The 21,569-nt window shown below is 42.5% G+C and overlaps 1 protein-coding gene across 10 annotated transcripts in view; it reads right to left on the bottom strand.

The window, feature by feature from the left end:
• Positions 1-21,569, bottom strand: part of COL14A1 (collagen type XIV alpha 1 chain) — a 232,915-nt gene that overhangs the window by 180,238 nt on the left and 31,108 nt on the right. For all 10 annotated transcript variants that reach the window (XR_003038138.2, XR_001501879.2, XR_003038139.2 and 7 more), the window contains exon 5: positions 18,928-19,017. Coding sequence is in view for 6 of the 10 variants with exons in the window: in XM_059874511.1 (XP_059730494.1) it covers positions 18,928-19,017 (90 nt within the window). In the remaining 4 variants the exon portion in view is untranslated. The remainder of the gene's footprint in view (positions 1-18,927; positions 19,018-21,569) is intronic.

Genomic DNA, 21,569 nt, shown 5'->3' with positions numbered 1-21,569 from the left:
AATGATAAAGAATCTGCCTGCAACACAGGAGACCCAGGTTCAATCCCTGGGTTGGGAAGATCCCTGGAGGAGGAAATAGCAACCCCCTCCAATACCCTTGCCTGGAGAATCCCAGGGACAGAGGAGGCAGGCGGGCTGTGGTCCATGGAGTCACAAGAGTTGGACACAACTTGGCTACTAAACCGCCACCACCACCACACCGACTTCAGTAGCGTACCTGTCACATCAGTTTAGAAAGCAGGGGCCAGTCTCTAACACGAATCTGCGTCCCCACACCACCTGCCCCTGCTGCGGCCACAGCTAGCATGTGCCACTTGCAAGCGTCACTGTCCAGAACTTTCTTCTCTCCCAAATGAATGCACTAGCACTTAGTTCAGTTCAGTCGCTCAGTCATGTCTGACTCTTTGCAACCCCATGAATCGCAGCACGCCAGGCCTCCCTGTCCATCACCAGCTCCCGGAGTTCACTCAGACTCACGTCCCTCGAGTCAGTGATGCCATCCAGCCATCTCATCCTCTGTCGTCCCCTTCTCCTCCTGCCGCCAATCCCTCCCAGCATCAGGGTCTTTTCCAATGAGCACTTAAGAGGCCCACATAAAAAGTGTCCCTTTCACAATAATTGTACACCGATTTTACTGTGTTACTGACATCACAAGAAAATTTTATGTTGAGAATACAAGTTAATTCAGGGAGTTTGAATTAGTATTAAATCAGTCTACACAAAACCTATGTATATTAAGTTCATATTAACTAATTTCCCTATGAAATACATTTATTTATTTAAAATTTACTATGAGTGAGTGAGTGAGTGAGTGAAGTCGCTCAGTCGTGTCCGACTCTTTGTGACCCTGTAGACTGTAGCCTACCAGGCTCCTCCCTCCATGGGATTCTCCAGGCAAGAGTACTGGAGTGGATTGCCATTTCCTTCTCCAGGGGATCTTCCTGACCCAGGGATCGAACCCCGGTCTCCCGCATTCCAGGCAGACGCTTTAACCTCTGAGCCACCAGGAAAGCCCCAAATTTTACTATATCCCAAGCCCTATTCTGAGCAACCAGGAATACAATTAAATTCCTACCTTCCAGCAGTTTAAATTCTTGGTTAGAGAAAACAGACTAACAGAACAAAATAATTTCATATTTTTAAAAGAGCTTTATATTTCTTTGGAGGGACTGATGCTAAAGCTGAAACTCCAGTACTTTGGCCACCTCATATGAAGAGTTGACTCATTGGAAAAGATTCTGATGCTGGGAGGGATTGGGGGCAAGAGGAGAAAGGGATGACAGAGGATGAGATGGCTGGATGGCATCACTGACTCGATGGACGTGAGTCTCAGTGAACTCCAGGAGTTGGTGATGGACAGGGAGGCCTGGCGTGCTTCGGTTCATGGGGTCATAAAGAGTCGGACACGACTGAGCAACTGATCTGATCTGATCTATAGAAATAAGCAGAATGATATAAAGAGTAGTGGAATTCTCAGGGAGGGGAGTGTCACTTTAGTTAGAATGGTATGAAATTACCAAATTTAAACATTTCTTTTTAGAGTGTTCCTTTTGCTCTAATGACATAAAATTAAAGATCCAGTTATGGCTAATATAGAAATATTTACAATGTTTTTACGGAGAAGGGTATTCACCAACTCTTCAAAATAGAAAGGGGAGAATTAACGGAAGCAGCTTTTTCCTGCCAGGTAAACTCCTATTCATCCTTCAAAGCCCAGGTTACACTTCATCCACTTCGAGAAGCTCTTGCAGCAGTCCTCAGATGGGTCCATTACCTGCTCCTCTTGACGGCCTCTGCATTAGTACACACGGTTTGTTGTATTCAGAACGCCAGGCTATTGTAATTTGTTTCCATTTCTCTCTCTCTGACTACACTGAACTCTTTGAGAAGTGAGGGATTTGTGCTATATATTTTTATGGTCTTTGTCTCGCTGACGTCTTGGCACATAGCACACTAATAAATGTAAGCCACGCTGAATGGTCTTGTTAAAAAGAATTCCTCTGTTCACACAATTCAAACATACAGTAGAGCACTAGAAAAATAGACCATGATGGCTCAGTTAAATGTGGTCTTTCCTCTTGCTCTGATGAACTACCACACTGGAAAACCAGACTGTGGTTATTTAGGGATCAGGGTGATTGTATCATGCTTGCTTGTCTTCCTTGATATTAATATTTTCCGATGCCAGAGGTAAAGCTAAATGAAAGGGGAGCAGGAGCTATTTTTATTCACATTATCGTAGTATGCACTCAGAAAATCTCATGATCATTTTCACCACGACTGGTCTGATTCATTTAGTGCCTCTCAATCATTTTTCTTGATGCCATTAGCAAAATATCTGGCTAAGCCATTCATTAACCAAGACATCTGAAGGAAAACTGTGGTCACAGAGTAATTTTTCACATAAATCTTCAGTAAGGTTGAACTCAAGTTTCCAAATCAAGAATTGTTTCCAAGACTGACTTGAAATTAGTTTTTTTTTTTTTTTTTTAAGAGTTAATAGCATTTTAACAGAGTTTTGCCAAGAGAACACACTGGTCATAGCAAACACCCTCTTCCAACAACATAAGAGAAGACTCTACACATGGACATCACCAGATGGTCAACACCGAAATCAGATTGATTATATTCTTTGCAGCCAAAGATGGAGAAGCTCTACATGGTCAGCAAAATCAAGACCGGGAGCTGACTGTGACTCAGATCATAAACTCCTTATTGCCAAATTCAAACTTAAATTGAAGAAAGAAGGAAAAACCACTAGACCATTCAGGTATGACCTAAATCCCTTACGATTATAAAGTGGAAGTGACAAATAGATTTAAGGGACCAGATCTGATAGAGTGCCTGATGAACTATGGACGGATGTTCATGACATTGTACAGGAGACAGGGATCAAGACCATCCCCAAGAAAAAGAAATGCAAAAAAGGCAAAATTGCTCTCTGAGGGAGGAGGCCTTACAAAGAGCTGTGAAAAGAAGAGAAGTGAAAAGTAAAGGAGAAAAGGAAAGATATAAGCATCTGAATGCAGAGTTCCAAAGAATAGCAAGGAGAGAGAAGAAAGCCTTCCTCAGTGATCAATGCAAAGAAACAGAGGAAAACAATAGAATGGGAAAGACTAGGGATCTCTTCAACAAAACTAGAGATACCAAGGGAAGATTTCATGCAAAGATGGGCTCGATAAAGGACAGAAATGGTATGGACCTAACAGAAGCAGAAGATATTAAGAAAAGGTGGCAAGAATACACAGAAGAACTACACAAAAAAGATCTTCATGACCCAGATAATCAGGATGGTGTGATCACTCACCTAGAGCCAGACATCCTGGAATGTGAAGTCAAGTGGGCCTCAGGAAGCATCACTATGAACAAAGCTAGTAGAGGTGATGGAATTCCAGTTGAGATGCTGTGAAAGTGCTGCACTCAATATGCCAGTGAATTTGCAAAATTCAGCAGGGGCCACAGGACTGGAAAAGGTCAGTTTTCATTCCAATCCCAATGAAAGTCAAGGCCAAAGAATGTTCAAACTACCGCACAACTGCACTCATCTCACACGCTAGTCAAGTAATGTTCAAAATTCTCCAAGCCAGGCTTCAGCAACACGTGAACCATGAACTTCCAGATGTTCAAGCTGGATTTAGTAAAGGCAGAGGAACCAGAGATCAAATAGCCAACATCCACTGGATCATTGAAAAAGCAAGACAGTTCCAGAAAAACATCTACTTCTGCTTTATTGACTATTCAAAAGCCTTTGACTGTGTGGATCACAATAAACTGTGGAAAATTCTGAAAGAGATGGGAATACCAGACCAACTGACCTGACTCCTGAGAAACCTGTAGTCAGGTTAGGGAGCAACAGTTAGAACTGGAAATGGAACAACAGACTGGTTCCAAATAGGGAAAGGAGTATGTTAAGGCTGTATATTGTCACCCTGCTTATTTAACTTATATGCAGAGAAGGCGATAGCACCCCACTCCAGTACTCTTGCCTGGAAAATCCCATGGATGGAGGAGCCTGATAGGCTGCAGTCCATGGGGTCACTAAGAGTCGGACACGACTGATCGACTTCACTTTCCCTTTTCACTTTCATGCGTTGGAGAAGGAAATGGCAACCCACTCCAGTGTTCTTGCCTGGAGAATCCCAGGGACGGGGGAGCCTAGTGGGCTGCTGTCTATGGGGTCCCACAGAGTCGGACACGACTGAAGCAACTTAGCAGCAGCAGCAGCAGAGTACATCATGAGAAACACTGGGCTGGATGAAGCACAAGCTGGAATCAAGACTGCTGGGAGAAATATCAATAACCTCAGATATGCAGATGACACCACCCTTATGGCAGAAAGTGAAGAGGAACTAAAAAGCCTCTTGATGAAAGTGAAAGTGGAGAGTGAAAAAGTTGGTTTAAAGCTCAACATTCAGAAAACAAAGATCATGGCGTCTGGTCCCATCACTTCATGGCAAATAGATAGGGAAACAGTGTCAGACTTTATTTTTTGGGCTCCAAAATCACTGCATATAGTGACTACAGCCATGAAATTAAAAGACACTTACTCCTTGGAAGGAAAGTTATGACCAACCTAGACAGCATATTCAAAAGCAGAGACATTACTTTGTCAACAAAGGTCCTTCTAGTCAAGGCTATGGTTTTTCCTGTGGTCATGTATGAATGTGAGAGTTGGACTGTGAAGAAGGCTGAGCGCCGAAGAATTGATGCTTTTGAACTGTGGTGTTGGAGAAGACTCTTGAGAGTCCCTTGGAGATCCAATCAGTCCACCTTAAAGGAGATCCAACCAGTCCACCTTAAAGGAAATCAGTCCTGGGTATTCATTGGAAGGACTGATGTTGAAGCTGAAACTCCAATACTTTGGCCACCTGATGGGAAGAGCTGACTCATTGGAAAATGAATCAGCTGATGCTGGGAAAGATTGAAGGAGGGAGGAGAAGGGGACGACAGAGTGGATGGCATCACCGACTCGATGGACGTGAGCTTGAGTAAGCTCTGGGAGTTGGTGATGGACAGGGAAGCCTGGTGTGCTGCACTCCATGGGGCTGCAAAGAGTTGGACATGGCTGAGCAACTGAACTCAACAGCATTTCACATTTACTAAGAGCTCAGTGGCTCAGAGAGAGTTTTTCAGTACATTGGCATATTCTGATTCTCACAACATTCTAGTGGGGAGCCATGAAGGTGTTTAATTTTCAGAAAATGAAACTGAAGTTCAGAGAGACAAGTGGATAGCTCAGTGGTTACAATGGAAAAGCCAGGACTAGACCCCGGGTATAGTCAATGTTTGGTTGCCTCTTCCATCATAGCAGGCTACCAGCACCATGGAAGATGTCCTCATTTAATGCAACACGAGTGGTCACTAGTTACCTGTCGTATTAATGTTATAAGTTGTCCATCTACTGGAAGAGGAACTAGGGTTCATTTCAATTGCGTTCAGAGTTGACATTAATCAGAGTGAGCTACGTGCTCATTTAGGCCAGTCTTACTGGAGACACATCTTTCAAAGCACCTGAGACAGACGACTCCCCTATCTAAAACAGCACTCCCCATCACCCTCTTTCCTTATTCTGTTTTATTTCTCTTTGCAGAACTTATTTCCTAGAAATACATGAGTGTGACGGTTAATTTTATGTGTCAACTTGACTGGTCCATGGGGTGCCCAGATATGGGATCAAATATTATTCGGAGATTGTTAGGGAGGGTGTTTCTGCATGAGATGAACGTTTGAATCCACAGATGAGTAAAGCGGATTGCCTTCCCAAAGGTAGTCGGTCCTTGTGCGATTGACTAGAGAGCTGAATAGAACAGAAAGGAGCCTCTTCTAACTGCCTTGATTGGAACATCAGGCTCAAAACCGACACGAGCCTTTCCTGGGTCTCGAGCCTGCAAGGTCTCAGATGGGAACCGACACCGCCAGCTCTCCTGGGCCTCCAGCTTGCTGACCGCAGATCTCAGGACTCCTCAGACTCCACAAGCATGCGAACCAGTTCCTCATGATAAATCATTCTCTGTGTGTAGACACATCCCACTGACCCTGCTGCTCTGGAGAGCCCGAACATGTAGTTATTGACTGACTGGCTGATTGCAGCAGACGCTTTTCATGGCTTCCTTTTTTTTCCAATAAAAGCCCTTCCATTGAGTGACTGCTTTCCTCAGGTGATTTGCATATGTCTTTTCCATTTAAGCCTGATATTAATCCTACAAGACAGGTGTTTCTTTTCACTGCATTGAAAAAGAAAGGTTAAGTAACTAGAAAGGTTAAATAACTTGCCTTTCATCACCTGCGGAGCAGACGAAAAAGCTGGAATTCAATCTAGGACTGACTCCAAAGCCTGAGAGATTTAGCTGTTGTGCTACTTAACTACTATGACAGAAGAAAAGTATTTGAAACAAAGGAAGAATGAAATAACAGGGAGGAGGGGTGGGCAAAGAGGGACGAGGGAGGGAGAGAGGAAGGGAAGGAAGAGAGAAAGGAGGGAAGAAAGGATGGGAGGAGGCGGGGAAGGTGGCTAGGCTGTGCCTGCAGAGACAGCTCGAGGTCACGGCCACGCTTGCTGGTCCTGTGAGCAACCCGGGGAGAACCACGCCACGACGGTTTGCAGGCGTGTGAAGCCCCATCCCCGACCCACAGCAGGTGAACACTTCAGCTGTCACTCAGATCTCTGCATCTTAACAGTAACTGACAATCCTGTAAATACCACACTTATCACATCTCTCCTCTGCTCACAAACTGGAAGGGCTGTCTTCAAATATCTGAAGGGCTGCCATACAGAGGGGGGCTAGGAGTGTCCTAAATGCCCACAGGAAGACAGATTTCAACTCATGAAAGAACTTTCCCTTTTTAAAAATTTTATTTGTGGCCGGGTCTTCCTGCTGCTCAGGCCGTTCTCTAGTTGCGGTGAGCGGGGCTCCAGCTGCGGTGCAGGGCTTCTCGTCTCGGGGGGCTTCTCGTCACTGAGCAAGGGCTGGAGGTGCCCGGTTTCAGTAGCTGCAGCTCACGGGCTCCGGGGCACAGACCCAGGAGGTGCGGTGCACGGGCTTAGCTCCTCCAAGGCATGTGGGATCTTCCTGGCCCAGGGATCGAACCCGTGCCTCCTGCACTGACAGGCAGATTCTTTACCACTGAGCCACCAGCGAAGCCCACGAAGGAACTTTCTGAAACAGGGAGAGCTCTGTCTGTGACGTGGATGCTGGTCAACCCTCAACCGCATGGCTGGAGAGCCTTCCCTGTCCTCTCAATGGGTTGAACTACATGGATCTCAAAGTTACCCTCCAACTCCAAATTTTAAGTTAATTTCTTTCCTTCCCTATCTACCAAATTAAGCCTGAGCTGTTCACGGGCTCTCCACGTGTCAGCTCTGCTCAACCTGTCAATACTGGTTTCTCACCTCATCCCAATACAATGAGTCTTCTTTCCGCAATACTATTCTCATCTCTGAGACCTCTGACTGACTACTATCCTCTGCACCCTCTGCCATTTCTTCCTATCTAACCTCTCCAAGCTCTCCCTACAAGATACCTAAAACAGGTTTTATTTCCTTCAAAAGTATATATGATCCTTTTAAAATACTTTTAGATAAAATCAGTTCTCAAATTTTATTTGTACGAAGACTGATCTGGTTATTTCCTGACTTTCGAATTTTAATGCTGACCGAGAGAGGCTATTTTGTCTGATCACCTCTGTTTAAACACAAAACCTATTCAGGAACTGGTGTATTACATTCACCTGCATTTTCAGCTCTGCATATAATATCATGTGATTTGGCTTTATGTTTACTTCAGTTGTTCAAGGTGATTTTCTGAGAACACGCAATAACTCATTCACCCCTGTTATTCCAATTCGCCAATAACAAACAGACCCTGACATTTCACAATGTCTCAGGCTGAAACACCTGCTTTACTTGACACCATCAGCCCTGCAGGTATAGAAACGAGATATTTAATAGAAAATTCTCAGACAAGAAGGAAGGTATCAGTCAGACAAGCCCAAGCACTGCTACGGGATAAGCCTTTGCCAAAGTCTCTAACAGTGCTCACAGCTGTCAAATATCTGAGCTAACACAAGATGTACTACAAGCTCTTTTATAAATGAGGACATTTGAAAACCTGGTGTATTTAAGGAAGAGCTACAAAGTATATTGCTGTTGTTCAGTTGCTAAGTCGCGTCCGACTCTTTGTCGGTGATGCCACCCAACCATCTCATCCTCTGTCGTCCCCTTTTCCTCCCACCTTCAATCTTTCCCAGCATCAGGGTCTTTTTCAGTGAGTTGGCTCTTCACATCAGGTGCACAAAGTATTGAAGCTTCGGCTTCAGTCCTTCCAGTGAATATTCAGGATGGATTCACTTTAGGATGGACTGCTTGGATCTCCTTGCAGTCCAAGGGACTCTCAAGAGTCTTCCCAGCATATATATATATAATATATATATATATTATATATATATAAAATATATATTTTACCACTGGACAATTCATGGGTTAAGAACAATAAAATTTGCTGGAAGACAACAGAAAAGGTATCAAAAATCCTTTTAAAATGTCAAGAGTGGTTGAATTAAAAATAAATCTGAAGAAAAAGACTGGTTGGGCATAAGGGAACTTGGGGAAAACAGGAACGCTATTGCTAGGAGAACCTCAGCCCCTTGCCCTCAGGGAAACCTTATAATTTTATGCACAGGTGTAATGTACTTTGCAGGTATTCAATGATTATTTTCTGAATGACTGATTCTATTTCATGCTTTCTTGAGTTCCTAAAAACATGAATTATAATGCTTCACAGCAAAGCAAAAAAAAAAAAAGAAATCTGCTTTCTGCTTTTTTATGATAAAAACATTCTTTTCATGAAAACAGTCTTCCTTAATCTTCTCCAAGGGACTGTGAACCTCTCTCCTTGATTGTAAAACAAGCCAGATCCAAATATTCAACAAATACTTATTGACAATGTCAGACACTCTGATGTATTCTGTATGCTAATATTTTCTCTTTGAAAAGAAGATATTAGAAAAAAATTAATGGACAAGGTGGTTCAAAAGCTGACCTTTGTCCAGTATCTGCTATGTTCCAGGTACATTATAAAGCTGATAGCATTTAACCTTCCCAAGTCTGTATGCTCGTTATAGCTAGCATGATCATTTTTCTAATGAGGACACTGGAGCTGAGAGGGGTTTCTCAGCCAAAGGTTGTCTGAAGTAAAGTGTCAGCCACTCAGTCGACTGCGACCCCATGGACTGTAGCCCCCTAGGCGCCTCTGTCCATGGGATTCTCCAGGCAGGAGTGGGTAACCATTTCCTCCTCCAGGGGATCTTCCTCACCTGAGGATGGAACTTGGGTCTCCTGCATTGAAGGCGGATTCTTTACTGCTGAGCCACCAGGGAAGTCCAATTATTGAAAACACTGGCTTTATTTAATATGCCAAAGAATCGAAGAACAGACAAGTACCCACAACCAGATCTCCATCAGTTAGAAACGGCTTCAACAATCTTTTTATTTCAGCTTCTTCCTATTTTTGTCTCTTAAACCTTACCTTTTAAAAATATCTATTTATTTATGTAGCTGTATTGGGTTTTAGTTGCGGCCTGCAGGATCTTTTTTTCCACGTGCTACAGAAAATTCTGATTGTCCACTCCGGTTCAGCTGTTGCAGCACTCGGGCTTAGCTGCTCTGGGGCATGTGGAATCATCCCAGATCAGGGCTCAAACCTGTGTTCTCTGCACTGTAAGGCAGATTCTTAACCGCTGGGCCACTGAGGAAGCCCCTTTGAAATCTTGCCGTCGGTGTTTAGTTTCACCAGCGTGATTCCGGGAGTGGCCAGCCTGTCATCTGTGCTTTTCAGAATGCTTCGCGTTCTGTTCAGTCCCTTTTCGAATCTCACTTCCTCTTGCCTTCATGGTCTCTCATCTTTCTCTTGACCGTTTCTATGACTTCAATAACACTGTTGTTTACAGTGTTTCTGTAATCATTTCATTACTGAAAACCGTGGGATTCTGCGTCCACCGCATCTGTCTTCTGACCCATACTCATGGTTTAACGTCAGTGTTTCTAACTTTTGGAATATAAACTCTTTCGGGCACTGCTTTATCTGCAGTAATCGTTAGAACTGGAACTGATATGCGTCTCAAACGCAACTCTGTGCTTCCTTGCACTCTACTCATACCAGCTTTGAGCAAGTTTAAAATTAACTTCTTGAATCCCAGAACATGTGAAGAGTGTAATGCGAATACCTCATCTACATGTGGTACAGACCCTCGGCTATAAACTCTCAAGGGAACATCTGCCCCCTCCGGGCACAAGCCAGACATAGGGGCTTCCAAAACTTCCCCTCGTGCTTGTGAGCAGAGCCTCTCTAGCTCACCCTAGAGTTTCTGGTACACTGGTCAACTGTCTAGGCAACAATTATATGAGAATGATGAGGAAGAGAAGGAGGAGAATGAGGACGACAGAGAGGAGGAGGAGCATTGCAGAGCACATTCTAGGGGCCAGGCGTCCTGCTAGACCCTCACCTGCGTGGATCCCAACCCATGACCGAGCCCCGAAGTCCAGCTTATGAGTCAACTCAACCCCTTCCCCCTTCTCTTTAAAAGCCAAACTCCTGCCAGCATTAACCTACGAAACACACCCACCTTCCTCTGCCTTAGCTGGTCTTCTGACTCCTGCATCACCAACATTAAACTTCCACCAGTTCCACCTGGTCAAGCTAAACTCAAAGTGCTACGTTTAGCAGATTTAAGGCCCATGATGTTACTGGAAAAACTAGTAAACTTTCAAATGGATATCTTAGCTGCAAGCCAAGAATCATAAACGAATTATAGAAAGTAAGCAATTCCAGTAAGTGAAAACGCACGTTGAGAGGAATCACACGCTCTGGCTATGCTCAGCCGCAACTGCGTGTGTACTGGTCCCCAGGAGAGGGTACACAGGCACACCCTGAGCCCAGGCCAGGCTGCTTCATGAGGGCAGAGTCCTGCCTACCATGGTCGCCAGTTAATCCCACTGTTCATCGCAATGTTCAGCACTGGACGGTAGCCACCAAATCTCTTCCATACCTTTATTGTTAGATCACTAACACAAAAGAGGGGGTTTTTGATGGTATTAATTTATGGAAACGATACATTCTGACATTAATAGAAAATAACTATTAGCACTATGTTCGAAATACTATTCATATTAACTCATTTAATGTTAATTAGGAGCATTCGTGGTTCAGATAGGGAAAAAGACCAAATGTGAGGTTATGAGAAGTAGGAACCACATACATGAGAGTCACACATATATATATGTCATAGCAGAGACATTACTGTGCTGACAAAAGTCCCTATAGTTAAAGCTATGGTTTTCCCAGTAGTCATGTGTGGAAGTAAAAGTTGGACCATAAAGAAAGCTAAGCACCAAAGAATTGATGCTTTTGAATGGTGGTGTTGGAGAAGACTCTTGAGAGTCCCTTGGACTGCAAGGAGATCAAACCAGTCCATCCTAAAGGAAATCAATCCTGAATATTCATTGGAAGACTGATGCTGAAGCTGAAACTCCAGTACTTTGATCACCTGATGCGAAGAGCTTACTCATCTGAAAAGACCCTGATGCTAGGAAAGATTGAAGGTGGGAGGAGAAGGGGACGACAGAGGATGAGATGGTTAGACAGCATTACCAACTTGGTGGACATGAATCTGAGTAAACTTGGGGAGATAGTAGAAGACAGAGGAGCCTGGTACAATCCAGCCCATGGGGTCACAAAGAGTCTGACATGACTTAACAACTGAACAACAGATGAGAGTACTTCTATGTAATTAAGGCTTGGGAGGGGAAGGCCTTTCTAAAATCTCCAGTGGGCTCCATTAACACTCAGCCTCACCACCTCCTGGGAGTCCCGACTCTGGCCTGGGTTCCCACCATTGTGTACAACTTACTTAAGACAGCTTTCTCAAATTATCAGTGCCCTCAGAATCCTCACTGCCCAGGCATACACCTCATGGGAACTAAAAGAGGAAGCCTCCTTTTGTCTATGGGAGAAGGCAATGGCAACCCACTCCAATACTCTTGCCTGGAAAATCCCAAGGGCAGAGGAGCCTGGTAGGCTGCAGTCCATGGGGTCACTAAGAGTCGGACACGACTGAGCGATTTCACTTTCCCTTTTCACTTTCATGCATTGGAGAAGGAAATGGCAACCCACTCCAGTGTTCTTGCCTGGAGAATCCCAGGGACGGGGGAGCCTGGTGGGCTGCTGTCTATGGGGTCACACAGAGTCGGACTGAAGCGACTTAGCAGCAGCAGCAGCAGCAGTTCAGTTCAGTCGCTCAGTTGTGTCCGACTCTTTGCGACCCTGTGAATCACAGGACACCAGGCCTCCCTGTCCATCACCAACTCCCGAAGTTCACTCAAACTCATGTCCTTCGAGTTGGTGATGCCATCCAGCCATCTCATCCTCTGTCATCCCCTTCTCCTCCTGCCCCCAATCCCTCCCAGCATCAGGGGCTTTTCCAATGAGTCAACTCTTCGCATGAGGTAGACAAAGTACTGGAGTTTCAGCTTCAGCATCAGTCCTTCCAGTGAACACCCAGGACTGATCTCCTTGACAACAGACTGGTTGGATCTCCTTGCAGTCCAAGGGACTCTCAAGAGTCTTCTCCAATACCACAGTTCAAAAGCATCAATTCTTCGGCACTCAACCTTCTTCACAGTCCAACTCTCACATCCATACATGACCACTGGAAAAACCCTAGCCTTGACTAGACAGACTTTTGCTGGCAAAGTAATACCTCTGCTTTAGAATATGCTATCTAGGTTGGTCATAACTTTCCTTCCAAGGAGTAAGTGTCTTTTAATTTCATGGCTGCAATCACCATCTGCAGTGATTTTGGAGCCCCAAAAAATAAAGTCCGACACTGTTTCCCCATCTATTTGCCATGAAGTGATGGGACCAGATGCCATGATCTTCGTTTTCTGAATGTTGAGTTTTAAGCCAACTTTTTCACTCTCCTCTTCACTTTCATCAAGTATCTGCTGCTGCTGCTGCTAAGTCACTTCAATCGTGTCCGACTCTGGGCGACCCCATAGACGGCAGCCCACCAGGCTCCCCCGTCCCTGGGATTCTCCAGGCAAGAACACTGGAGTGGGTTGCCATTTCCTTCTTCAATGCATGAAAGTGAAAAGTGAAGGTGAAGTCAGTCAGTGGTTTTCTACTCTTAGCGATCCCATGGACTGCAGCCTACCAGGCTCCTCCGCCCATGGGATTTTCCAGGCAAGAGTACTGGAGTGGGTTGCCATTGCCTTCTCCACATCAAATATATAGCTAGAGCTAAATTCTGGGATCAAACTCTAATCCATAGATGGAAAACAGATTTCACTTTGATTGCCATTCTTTAAATACTGCCTGACAAAGAATGCTAAGCCACAACTCGGCTGAGAACTTACACATAACATCCCCTTTCCCAAAAAATGCAAGGAAGATAATTTAGAAATTAATGAGTTTGGTTATTTAAAGGGGCTGAGTAAAGCTGGGTGAAAGAAACAGGGGGAGTCATACTTCTTTAGAGTGTTATGCTTTTGCACATTTTTAAACTTTTGGAGCACGTTAATGTTTTATGTCCTCACAGATTAACCTAACTGTATTAAAAATGAATAGAAAACCACAGTGAAGAGGGACAGAAAGAACTAACACAAGACCCTTTTGAACGCAGGCATTTTATTATATCCCCCACACTAAAGGCAAACATTGAATTCTAGTCAATAGAATATTTGGCTGTGTGTATAGATTAGCAATTCTGAAACTGTTTTTATGATTGGGCATATAAGTAGATGCATTTAAGATTTTAGGAGTCATGTTATCCAACACTCTTGAAAGAGGAGTTATAAATAAGGAAAGGGAAAGGCTAGAATGAACCCTGTGTTGTGGATATAAGATAGATACAAGATGCAATAAGAGATGATAGATAGACAATGGTGTGTGTGTGTGTGCGCACGCGTGTATGTGCATGTGTGTATGTGTGCGTGTATGTGTGTGTGTACTCTCAGCAAACAGGGTCTAGAAGCAATGACAACCCAGAGGCAATGGCAACCCAAGCACACCTAGGACCCGCACTTTGGTTTCTATACACCATTCTCCATAACAGGAAACCAGGACTCCTTAAAGAAGTTGATTTCAGGGCAGGGCAGAAAAACTATAAGAGGAGCCTGGAATGCAAAGTTTGTGCCAGGAAATAGGAAAAGCTTAGAGAATAAGGGGTGATATTAAAAGGGCAGGGAAGGGACTTCCCGGGAGGTGCAGTGGTTAATACTCCAGGCTTCTAGCATGGGGTACGGGTTCAGTCCCTACTCAGGGAATGAAGACCCCACATCCTGTGCAGTGTGGCTGAAAGAGAAAAAGGGCGTAGGAAATTGAAACAGCTCCCACCAAGCAGTTCTGGAATAATCTGAGCATCAAAACACATGGTAGTGATGGATTACAATTCACCACATGCAATAAACATTCATTAAAATCACATAAATAAACAAATATGGAAAAAGGGAAATATCGCCCCTATGGTAGAATGCCGCCTAATAAACGCAGACTGAACAATGAAGTCACAAAAACTGTCATTTCAGAAACGGTACAGCAGTCACCGACTCAGGCAAGAATCGTCAACGGACGTTAAAACAAGTAGGTGAAACGGAAGTAAGAAAAAGCTCGGTTTACCCAGAAGAGCTTGTAACCACTGACAAGCCCAGAGCGCCCCCAAAGAAATTAATGGAAAAGGGTTCCAATTGGGTAGCAACCAAGAGCACATCTCTGGAGGTGCACGCTCCTAAACCACGCTGCAAAGAAGCCCCACAAATGAGCAAGTGACACATCAAACAAGAAAAAAAGCACCATGAATGGAAACCAGTAAAGAAAGGAAAAGTAACATTTATCCCTAAAATACTCTGCTGCTGCTGCTGCTAAGTCGCTTCAGTGGTGTCCGACTCTGTGCGACCCCATAGACAGCAGCCCACCAGGCTCCCTCGTCCCTGGGATTCTCCAGGCAAGAACACTGGAGTGGGTTGCCATTTCCTTCTCCAATGCATGAAAGTGAAAAGTGAAAGTGAAGCCGCTCAGTCGTGTCCGACTCTTAGCGACCGCATGGACTGCAGCCCACCAGGCTCCTCCGTCCATGGGATTTTCCAGGCAAGAGTACTGGAGTGGGGTGCCATTGCCTTCTCCTAAAATACTCTAGATGTAATTATTTGGTTCAGAATGTAAAATAAACATGATTAGGACATCAGAATAACTTAAAAAAAAACACTAAAATGAAACAAATCACCATATAAATTTCTAGCAAGATTTTTAAAGAATCAAATATAATTTCTAGAAAAAAAATTACTCATTAAAAAGGACAAGCTAAAAAACAGATTTTAAAGACATAAGAAGAGAATTAGTATTCTATTAGAAAGATAAAGAAATTACCCAAAATGACATAGACAAAATGAGAGAGGTAGAATATATGAAAGTTAAGAGACATAGATTATCAAAAGAGACTATGATAAGTATAATTTGAATACAGAGAGACAAAGAGAGAAAAGAGAAAGAAATAGATACTTAAGAAAAAGAATATTGGAAGAACTAAATGTTGAAAAATTTAAAGAATTAGTGAAAGTTTTAAATCCAGATTATGGAAGCACAAATAAATCTACAACTAGACTTACTGTAATAAAACAACCAAACACCAAAGACAAAGAACAGAAAGTCTGAAAAGCGTCTGTAGAGAAAAGAGATTACCTGAACATTTAGACTGTCAATAGACTTGTCGTGAACAAGAGCCAAAAGACAGTGAGACATCTTCTAAATGATCAGAAACCACTCTCAAACTGGCGCCCAGCTAGGCCTGCAAAATTGGGTGCAGGCTGAAGACATTTTTGTGTGAATAAAATTAAGTTTACCACCACAGATCTTCTCTAAAGGAAACTGAACACGCAGAGAAAACCTGAGATACAAGACGGAGTAACAAGCCAAGAAATTTATAAACGCGGGTGCCGGACAAATAAAGACGATTAAAATTATGATTGTTATAAATACAATACCTTTGTAAGGCAAAAAATGTCAAAATTAACATATTTGTTATAATTATGTAAAATATAGAAGGTAGATAATTAAAGTACTATAAAAACTTGGACTGGTTAGGGAATGGTAAATATATTTCTTAGTTATAGATTTTGGCTGTATGAATGCTAAAAATTTAACTATAATCATACAAAAATATAAAAGGATTAAATATCAGCTAGTTCAGTAAAGGGGAAATATATTTTTCTTTAAGTTGATCAATTCTAATTAAGTAAGGCATACAAGGGAAAATGTAGCAAAATGTATAAAATAAATGGCAAATCCAAAATGTAAGTGGACTATGGATACTAATTAAAATACAAAGATTGTAAGAGATGATTTTTAAAATCCAATTAAATACTCTTTAAAATATTTACTCACTTTGAACCTTAGGATGCAAATAGGGTGAGAGTTAAAGTATACAGAATTACTAAATCATGTCACTACTAAACAAAATAAGTTGGTATCACTATAATAAAATATTGAATTACTAAGGATAAAGAAAACTGCTTTTAAAAAAAGAATGATTCACTAGGAAAATATAACAACTTGTCATGAATCTAGCCTCTAATATAGAGCAAAATTGCCAGAATTTACAAAGAGAAATGGACAAATCTCTCTGATGCAGAGATTAAAATTTTTCTCAAGAACACACAGATGTATTCAGAAGAATATAGGGAACGTTTAAAAAAAAAACACCTCAAGAATACATTGAGAATGTATTGTCAAGAATACAGGGAATGGTTAAAAAGAAAGAAACAGAGAGAGAGAAAAGAAAAGAAAAAAAGCACATTTAAACAATTAAAAAAAAGTCTGAACAAACTTTTTAAAAATATTCCTACCATAACGCAATTGTTAGATACCAATAGCAAATACATTATCTTTTTAAAATAACTCCATATGTTTAGAAATTAAATATTTATAAACAACCTCTGAGTCAAAATAGAAAGTCTAGTAGAAATCAAAAATTATGTAGCCTGAGCTACATAAAAATAATACTACATATCAAAGTCTATGTGATACAGCTGAAGTAGTACTTGGATATCTGTAGTTTTAAAATCCACACAATAAAAAGGAGAAATATCAAAAATTAATGAGATAAGCATTCAATTCAGGAAGTGGTAAAAGAAAAATATAATAAGGAAAGAAGCAAATATTAGCTATAAAAACATAAAATAAAGACACCATAGACAAGATGAACAAGATGAAGACATGCGCACATAACTGAATAATTCCAGACCTAGGTGTGTATTCGAGAGAAATTCTATCACGTGTGAAAAAGGCGACATAAACAAGAATTTTTACATCAATTTTGTAATAGCAAAATATTGGGAACATCAAGAGTATAAGAGTTAAATATATTGGGTTATATTTATACAATGGAGTTCTATATAACAAAAATGAATAAATTGCCTGTATATAAGTCAACATGGATAACTCAAAAAAAATCTAATATTCTGTGGAGAAAAAAAGCTGCAAACATATATTTTGATTGCATGTATACAAAATTTAAAATATAAATGCATAATTAAAAGATGGTTTCAGGATTCATATATTTATGTAATGAAATGATAAAGACACATATTGAAATAATAAACACTGAATTCAAACACTGGTAGCCTGTTAGAATGGAGGAAAAGGAACATACGGGGATGTACAAGGAGCTCCGACTCTACTGTTTATACCTGCTTTCTTGACAAAGTTGTTTATCACTTATTTTTATACTTTTTATATATCTGACATGAAAAAAGTGAAAGGGTTAGTCTCTCAGTCACATTCGATTCTTTGTGACCCCATGGACTGTAGCCCGCCAGGCTCCTCTGTCCATGGGATTCTCCCGGCAAGAGTACTGGAGTGGGTTGCATTCCCTTCTCCAGGGATCTTCCCAGCCCAGGGATCGAACCTGGGTCTCCTGCACTGCAGGCAGATTCTTTACCATCTGAGGCACCAGGGAAGCCCCATATGTCTTGCTATATTTAAAAATTTACAAACACACTGCAAAAAATACATACTTCTAAAATGAAGTTGCAGAGTTAACGGATGGGCAAATTGTATGTTTGTGATGGATTCACCAAACAGACACAATGTTTTCAATAACTTATTCTTAAAATATATATAAATCTAAAAATTATTAGGAGAAAAATAGGAAAACATTGAAACAATTTCAAATGTTGGAAAGAATGTATGTTTTAAGAATAAATTATTGAAAAAACTGTGTCTGTTTGGTAGACTCTATCCAAGATGTAAAATTTGCCTATCCTTTAACCCTGAAACTAATCTTCGGAGCATGTATTTTTTGCAGTGTGTGGAAATGCTTCAAAATTAAAGAGTGAGCTGTCAGATGAAGAAGGAGGAAGGCAGGAGGTCAGGAGACTGAGGCGTCCTGGAGGTCCTGTTAGGGTCTGGCCTGCATCTGAGGCCACTGAAGCTGGGAAGGGGTTCCTGGTATGTGGGCAGGGGAGGCGGGGGCAGAGGGGCCACGGCAGGGTTGGGGGTGAAATACGGAGTTGGGTTTGTTTTGCGAGGATTGCTCTAACCTCTGGGCAGAGAGCAAATTGAGATCTTGCTAAATACTATGCACCAGCAAAGAAAGGGGAGCTTAGCGGCGTACTGGCAATAGACATGGAAAGAAATGAACAGATTCTGTCGGTATTTCAATAGAAAATGCCTTCACTAGGAGTTAGTGGTGTGTTAAACACGGGAACGCAAGGGAGAGGGGAGTGCTGACAGCTGCTCCGTGCGGGGAGGGGAGGAGAGAGGCCGAGGGACGCTTCACAGGAGATCCGCCTCCTCCGAGGCAGCAGGGCCAGAACGCAGGGCGCCTGCGCTCTGAGGACAGCCCACCCTCCCCAGCAAGCAAACAGAAGTGAGGTCTGACCTTCCTCGGGTACAGATGGTTTGTTCTCGCCTCCTTTGTCCACAACTTTGACTCTGGGTTTTGGCTCCTTTCTTTTTTCTAAATCTTTAACTGGAAGAAAAGTAAAAATACAGCAACATGTTAGGTTAAAACCTAAAAGAAAATATTCAATGAGCTTTTACTAAACTCCTTGCAAGTATTTAGAGCTTTAAGTAGAAATTAGCTACATGGTAGAATCTCATTCTAGAAGATTGCAGCTGCTATTCTTTTCAGTCTTGTCATGGGAAAGCATAGAAGTCACTTACAGATTTACTTCGGTCAAGTATTCACTACGGGCAGATGTATCAAATTTAATCGTGTATAACATAAAATCTCAAGATTAGCCCCATTTCAGACATGAGGGAATGAAGGATCAGCAGACTAAGGAGCTAAAACATATCTATAAAATCAGAAGGTGTTGGCATAGGGTTTAAGTTATGTCTTCAGATTTCTGGGAGGCCTGTGAGTGGCCCCTATTCTACAAAGGTCTTAGCCACATATATCCTCATTTGAAGTTGGTCTATCTGCAATAAAAGATGGAGAACTCAGTAAAGATTTTCTTTCAAACTTAAAATTTCCTACTAATAAAAAGTAGCACTTGTTCATTACTTCCATTATGAAAAGTTCAGGACCCAGATGACCCTTGGGCCTTGAATACATTCGATCCAATCTGCTCCACCAGCTTTCCTTTTCTCTCCATAGCAGCTTTCCTGCCATGGTTTGGTGCTTTAAGTTATTTGTTGGTTAGTATCAGTTGCTTGGCTATGTCTGACTTTTTACAACCCTATGGACTACAGTCCAGGCTCCTCTGTCCATGGAATTCTCCAGACAAGAATCCCGTCTCCAGGGATCTTCCCAACCCAGGGATCGAACCCAGCTCTCCCACGTTGCAGGCGGATTCTTTATTGTCTGAGCCACCAGGGAAGCCCCTGAGTCACCGCTAAATGGCAATGCTGCTGCTAAGTCGCTTCAGTCGTGTCCGACTCTGTGTGACCCCATAGACAGCAGCCCACCAGGCTCCCCCATCCCTGGGATTCTCCAGGCAAGAACACTGGAGTGGGTTGCCATTTCCTTCTCCAATGCATGAAAGTGAAAAGGGAAAGTGAAGTCGCTCAGTCGTGTCCGACCCTCAGCGACCCCATGGACTGCAGCCTTCCAGGTTCCTCCATCCATGGGATTTTCCAGGCAAGAGTACTGGAGTGGGGTGCCATTGACTTCTCTCTATGTGCACAAATAAAATACCCTGTGAAACGAGGAAGTGACCTCATGGCAAGATATTCCATTTAATTACTGCACTCACTTCATGGGAATCAGCAAACTTGTTGGAAGGTGAGCTCTGCGGGGTAAACAGTGGTTTCCTCTGAACCATCCTTCCTGCCTTCTCCAGGGTTACCCCTTGAATCCTGCCTTTATCATCTCTTCCTCCTCTTCTTTCTATCGGCTTCCCACTGCTGAAAAGACTTCAGACTTACTACCTGCCAAGGTCGGGTTTCTCTAGTTTTATGATTCCTTCCCTTAGAAGCCTTTCTTGGCTTTCTGGTACTTGAGATTAAATTCCGCGATTGAAAATCATAATAAATACAAGTTGCCTTAATCCTTCTATTTCCACTGATGTTCTAATTTTCTAAATCCATTTTTTAGACCTCATCTTCTGATTTCTTTATAAGGGTTAACCACTTTGGAACACCCCTTCCTTTAAATTCTTTTCTTTCTCAATTTTTACAAAAGCCTTATCCTGGGTTTTTTCATGTTCCTCTCAGCCCCCGTTTACATTCTCGTTCTTTGGAACATTTTTCTGCTTCCATTCCTGAAACAGAATCATAAACAACATTTGCCTCATATTTCTGCATACCCCACCTACAATTTTATCTCCCCTCTCCTTGGATGACTTCCAAATCCACATCTTCAACCCCACCCCCACATAGGCCATGACCTCAGACGGCTTACATTCCCTAAAAGAAAAGAAGTCTGCAACTCTGATAGGAGGAGAGTTGTGCTAAAGTAGAAATAGGCCTGGGAAAGAATAATTGCAAAAGTGGAGACTGGGAAATTTCACCAGGAAGGTGACATTTGGGCCAAACTTTGAAATATGAGCAAGATTTTTCAGGCAGAGATTAGCAAAATTGGTTCCAAAGAGAAAAATAGTGGCCAAAAAAACGTTTGCCAAAATAGGCCAAAATCCGTTCTACAGATGAACAAGGGGAAAAAAGCAGCAGTAAGTCACTTTGAATTGGGTTCTTAGGTCACACACAAGATGTAACGCACGGGTCACACCAAGCTGCTCACGGAGGAGGCAAAATGAGTTGGAAAACAGACTGTCGAGAGCGAAGCAGGATTACTCACACCACCACCACCACCATGCCCCTACTGTGCGCTAATGGAGTTAATGCACAGAGTAACAGGCACAAATCATCTCCCCATTTGCAGAAGTCGTTAAACTGCTTAACTACTTAAAGGCCCAAATACACGCACCTGATTGGGAATCCTGACAGTGCAGACATGCCTCTTTGTCTTCAAAATCCAAAGACTGTTACTTGTTTTCCCTGGGTATCAGAAGACTGACTGATGAAGAACTTGAATCCCTGCACTAATTTCAAACCTACATCCACAGGGCTTTTCTGGGC

Source organism: Bos taurus, chromosome 14 (genome assembly GCF_002263795.3).
Source record: "Bos taurus isolate L1 Dominette 01449 registration number 42190680 breed Hereford chromosome 14, ARS-UCD2.0, whole genome shotgun sequence".
Classification (NCBI taxonomy): domain Eukaryota; kingdom Metazoa; phylum Chordata; class Mammalia; order Artiodactyla; family Bovidae; genus Bos; species Bos taurus.
This window is presented reverse-complemented; position numbering and strand designations above follow the sequence as displayed.